This window comes from Salvia miltiorrhiza, chromosome 2 (assembly GCF_028751815.1).
Source record: "Salvia miltiorrhiza cultivar Shanhuang (shh) chromosome 2, IMPLAD_Smil_shh, whole genome shotgun sequence".
Taxonomy (NCBI): Eukaryota; Viridiplantae; Streptophyta; class Magnoliopsida; order Lamiales; family Lamiaceae; genus Salvia; species Salvia miltiorrhiza.
Window position 1 is genome coordinate 12515569 of NC_080388.1, and position 6643 is coordinate 12522211.

A 6643-nucleotide genomic window follows, 5' to 3' on the forward strand; every position below is an offset into this window, starting at 1 on the left:
GTTGTGAATTGCGGGATTTTTTAAAGGGGTGATGTAAAGTGGACATTTTTTTAATTTTTAATGTGGAAGGGTATTTTGGTAACAGTGGCTATTTTTTAATATTTTTATCTTAGTGGACAATTTTTAATTTTACAATATGAAAGTGGCCATTTTAAAAATCCACTCTAATAATAATAATAAGGATCATGATAATAATAATAATAATAATAATAATAATAATAATAATAATAACAACAACAATTACAATAACAACAATAATAATAAGGATAACAATAATAATAATAATAATAATAATAATAATAATAATAATAATAATAATAATAATAATAATAATAATAATAATAATAGTTAGTTTAGGGGAGACTAATTACATAAGTAATGGTGGAATAAAGTGGCCCAATAGATAAAAGTGTACTAAATTTAAAAGTAAGGGAGGGTATAATTGTCCAAAAAGCAGAGTAGGAGTTTATTTCGTGGACAAATATTTAAGGGCAAGTAGGAGTTTATTTCGTGGACGGAGGGAGTATGTTTTGGCCCGTGCATATCGCACTGGCGAACAAACTAGTTACTTATCATTATTATTAAATGGAGGTTTTATAAAAAAGAAATAAAAAAGAGAAAAAGCCCTTGAGAGCATAAGAACGCAGGCTAGGGGTCCTGAGGCTAAAAAATGAGCTCGTTAAACAGTATAAAAAAGAAAAAAGAAAACTAGCAAAAAATCATGAAAAACACCAAACGCACAAACACTAGTCATAAGGAAAACCCATTTTAGTGTGGAAGTTGTCCAACTCCATATCAACTGACCAACGGTTATTGGCAATGTTAACCATAACTCGCATACTCGCATTCCTGCTATGATCAATAACAAAATCCCTCGGTGAATAACTTATTTCGGCCGCATATCTGAGGCGACTTTTATGCTATCTTCCGGAGCCAGTGGTCCACTCGGCTTCTCCATACCCTTCGGTGGACGACCCCGTCCACGTTTTGCCGGTGCTTGATCCACTAAGAGCATCGGTAACGGGCTACTCGATGCCCCTTACTCGAGTAGCCCAAGCATCGAGTAGCCCGTTGCAGAGCTTGCCTACTCGAGGGTTACTCGTTTCTTCGAGTATACCCGAGAATTACCCATTTTCTCTTTTTTTTTCTTTGAAATTAGATATTTTAATGTTAGTTTTAAATATATTTTTTAGGATTTAAGTAATTTTTAATGTGTCTTTAGGTGTTTTTTGATGTAATATTTAGGATCTTTATTTAATGCAATTTTAATTATTAGTAAATTATTTTATTTAAATTTGAGCAATTAAAATTAAATGAAAAACATAAAAATCAAAACTAAAAAAATCAAGTAGGCTATGAAGTAATCACAATGCAGCCTCCTTATTCAATGTGGTCCCCTCCTATCAAGTAAGTTATCAAGTAGGCACCATTACAGATGCTCTAACATTTGCATCCCCTGACTAACCTGCTCCTCTAACCGACAACGAACTTCTAGAGTTTAGCTAACTTTCAAAATAAATAAAAATTTGGATATAGTTCATGCATTTTTGGACAATTAACCCTTTTTTATTTGATTAAGAATCAAAATTTGGCCATAATTTATGTAGTAACATGCAATTAACCCTAATAATAATAATAATAATAATAATAATAATAATAATAACTCAATTCAGTAAAATCTCGACATAAATAAAACATCATTTGAAATATCAAATAGGCAAAATCTGCCATAAGCAGATTCATATAAGATCGTTGTCCAGGACCACTTTTAAACAATAAAACTAAATATATATATATATATATATATATAGCAGTGGCATAAAATCTGAAAGCAACAGGCTATAGACTTTCAGTAGTTAATTGACAGTTAGCTAGCACACTATAAACATACATACTAAATAGCAGTTCTTGAATTCCTTACATCTTCGGTTCCGCTGACAAATTAATAATGAGATCGATGTCGAGGCAAACTGTTTAGAGGAGCGCAGGCGATATATCCATCGGGTAAGGATTGCCCAAAACATTTTCCATGTAATAGTGAGGGTGTGTAGCATCCATCACCACGAACTGCATGTCCTCAGACGGCTTCCAGTGACGTTTCCTTTGGTTGATGAACCAGTTGTTTATTTGCTTCTGATCCAGACCCGTCGATTCAGCCAATGCCAGCTTCTGAGATTCCTGTTAACGGCATGAAATAATTAACCATACATGTTCAAATAGGATTTAAACAGCAATAGGGAGAAATTGAGGTTGAATAATTGCAATCCTATTTCTCAATGTTGTAGTAATAATTTCATTGTTAGAATAATACTTAATAATTTGAGCTGGATTTATCTAGCTTGGGCATCGATTAATTTTTTTTTAAAAGAAATAATGTGTTTAATAGGTTAGGACTAATACCGATGGATATGGCCATTTGTAATGCCTGCTCCACCAGTCGAGAAGTTGTTGGCGAGCTTCTTTTGGCAGCTTTCCTTTCTTTCGTTTCTTCATGAATTCCTGTTTGAGGCTGCCCAGATATCCGCTGTATTTTCGTAGAAGCTGGCCTTTGAGTTCCCTGTCTTCTGCTTGAGGGTCTATGAAACTGTTGTTAACGTCGACCTCTTCTTCAGATGAGCCGTTTGTCTCCATTGCTTCGATACAAGCTGATACAATGGAAGAATCGATTAACCAAGTACAAACAATTGATGTCTTTATCATATAGATTGCTTTAGATTTGACTACAAAAGTGAAACACGATTGAAGAATTGCCATAAGATATATTGTGAAATCATAACCAAAAAAGGTCACCCTCAAAATAGTTCAAAATGTTATCAGGAAAGGAAATAAATATGCACAACCCTTGAAAAAAAATGTCTTATATTAGATTCTTATGCTATATGTATATCTGTAATTACTAATTATTCATTTGGACTTATGGTGATTCTACTTATGTCAAGAATTTACCCTAATAATTTATTTCCTTGAGTTTATAAGTACTCGGAAGAAAGAAGACTTTATCCCGTCCAACTATGGTGATTCTAAATATGTCAAGAATTTACAGTCACAAAACATCTTGCATAGGTGTTCTCAACTAATTGAGTGATAATCCATGTAAGAGAAATTAAGGGATTCAAATCACTAAAATACAATTCGAATAAACTAAAAGTTTTACTCGTAATACGCCACTTAGTATGTGGATTGAAAATATGATATATCCTCAAAGCCCTATAGAACAATTAATTCTAGCTTTAAAGAAGGAGTAGATAAATCAGATACATATGTAACAAGGATACAACATTATATGCCAGGGATACTGTTGAATAAAACAGCTTTTAGAGATCTTAATGGTAACATATTTCTCAAAATTGACACAGTTTAAGCTTAATTTATTCTTGCAGAGCTCTCCAAGTCATACAGGTGTATTATAAGACGAGAAAATCGCAAGTGATCACTTGTTTATGTATGCACATCTTTCTGCCTTACCCAGAAGCTCAGTTATGTGCAATATATGTGAACCACATTCATCGAGGTTAAAATAGAAAGCTTACTAGGGTTAATGCAATGTTAATGTAGCTGAGTTCAAGATAAACAAATCTATTATAAACATATACAAGACTAACCTGTGATATATATGAACAATGCACATCTCATATATATATATATATAGGAGGACAGGGAATTCCGCTCTAGTTACTAGTTTCAATGAGAATTATGTTAAAATTTGTGAAATTAAAAATTTAAATAAAGGAAATATAGATTCCAGTAAAACTGCTTAATATGTATACAAGTTTACCAATATGCATGACATATGGACCTAATTTACTACAAGGATGAAATTAAATGTACGACGTTTCAATACTTTTTTTTTTTTTTTTTTTTTGATCGGGCAAAGTCATGTTAGATGTTAGTAATTAGTTCTCCATCCACTCCAAGAATCACCTTATCTCTCCATTGACCCGTTTCAATACTATGCAAGTTAGATCAATACTTTTTTTTTCAGAATTTATTAATTAGCAAGCTGGATTCGTTCAATTTATAACACAGCATTATGACAACCATCACACTTGATGACACTAATGCAGCTGGTGCTAAATCTATAGAAAACTCATGAAATAAAGAAGGAAAATTTAAAACCAAAGTAAAAAAAAAAAAATCAGTTAAACCGGTTGGAAATTCACACTAATTCATCACACTCCAACTCATTGTATATGATTTAAAATAATATAGTACATTATATATATGCAGCGACAGTGGAATTTTTGACAAAAAATGTTTCCAGACTAATGAGTCCGAAATATAAGGAAGCGCTGTGAGCAGAGGGCTTTGTTGATGAAACTGAATTTCTGAGTAAAATCAAAATATATGCACATGCCTATATGAGGATATATGTATATATAGTATACCTAGATTAATGATTCGAGTTAGATAAAAATAGGGTATGAATGATGATTCACGAGGTTATAGTATGGAAACAAAAGAAACAACAAAAAAGAGTGAATAGGAGAAATTGAAAAAATATGTATATAAATATATATATTAAGAAAAAGGAAGAAACAGAAAAGCCATTAAAGAATGGAAGATCTGCATCTGGAAACTCACTATTTCTACGGTAAACAAAAAATCCTCATTTATCTTGGAAACATGCACATGCAGTCATTGATTATATACAAAAACACAAGAATTCAAGCACTAAATCTAACTTTAAACAGTGAGATCTGTGTTATATATATAGTTAGAGAGAGAAAGAGAGAGGGGTTTTAAATTTTAATTACCACCGGAGGCGGAAGGGGAGAGGGTGAGGGCTTTGAACTGGCACTCAATTCTCGAGAGAAAAAGCATGGCTTCTTTGAAGGGTTTGGAGAGCTCTTGCTCGTATTTTGTGAGCATCTCGCAGTAGGCCTCCATGAATTGGTCCAGCGCCGGATCCTCGCCGAAGGCGCTGGTGCAGTGGCGGCTCATCGCCGCCGCCGCCGCGCACGCCTCCTCTAGCTTCGCCACCACCTCCGGCGGCGCTCCTATCTGTCTCAATCATATACACATAAATATATATAATGATCCACAAATTCACAGCTGTCACTATCACTACTCTCTCAAGGGTTTGAATTGAAAATTAATAGTACCTTTTGACAGTTAGCGTAAGCACTCAAGAGGCGATGGTAGTGTGGATGAGCCATGATCTTGGCCTTGGTGGAGCAGGCGGCTGCGTCGTTGGTGGTGTCCATAAAATAATATCCGGTGGTGGTGATATTCTTGGCATGATCTTCAAGCATGATGGAGCGGTTGATGTCGGTGGATGGGAGAGGAAGAAAGTGGGTGTTTCCGGCGTCCGAATCGGACTGTGGAGGCATCATTATTATAGGGCAATAGCCATTATTGTTTTCTCCGAAGGCCATAAAACAAGAATTGTTGCTGCTGGAGCCACCGCCACCACCACCGCCACTCTCCATCTCTCTAGCTCCTGCTTGTGCCCTTGGGTTTTGTTTATAAACCCTTGAAATTCTCTTTCTTCTCTTGGGGTTTGTTTGTTTCTCTCTCTCTCTCTTGTTGTACACACGCATAAGCAATGTATTTGGTCTTTATGAATGCAACAAATGCAAAGGGCTCCCGAGTTTTATGCTTACTTGTTCAGCCTTTTTACAGAAAATCCTAAATAGTGGTATGTTGTAGTTAGTGGTAGTCTGTAGTCAGTTGTGATGAAAGGGTTCCTTTTGCTCTTTGATGGGTCTGAGGAAAGTAGCCTCTGTTCAGGTCTTTTATCTTTTGCCTTTGGAAATGGGGTTCCTCTCGTCTTATTTCGATCATCACTAATAACAACACATACTTAATATATTAAAATCCCTCTCTCTATCTGCGTTCAGACGAGTACTGAGCCAACAAGGAAAGAAATGCAGATAGATAGCCGTGAAAGAAGAGAGAGAAAGTAGCAGAGGGGCACGCGGTGTTTGGCAGAGAGAGAGTGCGTGTTGTGTGTTTTTATGGTGGGTGAGTAAGTAGGTCCAAGAAGGAGAGGAGAGGAGAGGGAGGATGAGGTAGCTAGGTTGTGGTGCAAAGCGTTACCTTCCCAATGAAAACTCTCGCTCTCTTTTCTTGCACTGCCACTGAGTCACTGCCATTACTGGCAAACTCTAGAGAGAGAGAGAGAGAAATTGAAAAGAAAAAGGAAGGAGGGATTGAACGATCAAATCGAGGTGTAGTTTAGTGAAGTGTGTTATGTGGTGAAGGAGATGTTTGGGGGCACGGAATCACAATTCCTGTGCTAATTTTTGTTTACTGCCAACCCCTGCCATACATCTCTTTGTCCACTCTTTCATTATTGTTTTTTCTTCGCCTAATTATTTTTTCTAATAATGTCTTACTATCAAAAAAATTACTACTATCATCTTCAGTTTTATATTCAGACAAAAAAACGTGTTAGTGTTAGGTCATGCAATCACAAGTCAACACCCATCGTAATGCGATTAATGCCTTAACCAAAGATTTCATATTCAAAATACTATTACTCCATCCGTCCACCAATTAAAGGCCTAGGGGAAAAAACACGTGTTTTAAGAAAAAATGTATTTTTCTTAGTTGAGTGGAGAAAGAGTCCCACTTTTTAAGAAGAAGTGTATTTTTATTAGTTGAGTGGAGAAAGGGTCCCACTTTTTTGTAAAGAATCTTT

General features: G+C 35.3%; 1 protein-coding gene across 1 annotated transcript; it reads right to left on the bottom strand.

The window, feature by feature from the left end:
- Nucleotides 1-1714: 1714 nt before the first annotated feature.
- Nucleotides 1715-6221, bottom strand: LOC131011244 (homeobox protein knotted-1-like LET6). The gene is made up of 4 exons (XM_057939032.1): nt 5103-6221; nt 4755-5001; nt 2401-2645; nt 1715-2178 (listed from the first exon to the last, which is right to left on the bottom strand). The coding sequence occupies exons 1-4, from the start codon at nt 5538-5540 to the stop codon at nt 1975-1977; spliced, it is 1134 nt and encodes a 377-aa protein (XP_057795015.1). The 5' UTR covers nt 5541-6221; the 3' UTR covers nt 1715-1974.
- Between the last annotated feature and the right edge of the window lie 422 nt (nt 6222-6643).

What these genes read in the sequence shown, in the direction of transcription:
- LOC131011244 (XM_057939032.1), bottom strand. Translation starts at nt 5,540, where the DNA reads ATGCGTGTGTACAACAAGAGAGAGAGAGAGAAACAAACAAACCCCAAG. An exon ending in CTCCCCTTCCGCCTCCGGTG is followed by an intron (nt 2,646 to 4,754) that starts GTAATTAAAATT and finishes CCATTGTATCAG; the next exon opens with CTTGTATCGAAGCAATGGAG. An exon ending in ACAAATGGCCATATCCATCG is followed by an intron (nt 2,179 to 2,400) that starts GTATTAGTCCTA and finishes TGCCGTTAACAG; the next exon opens with GAATCTCAGAAGCTGGCATT.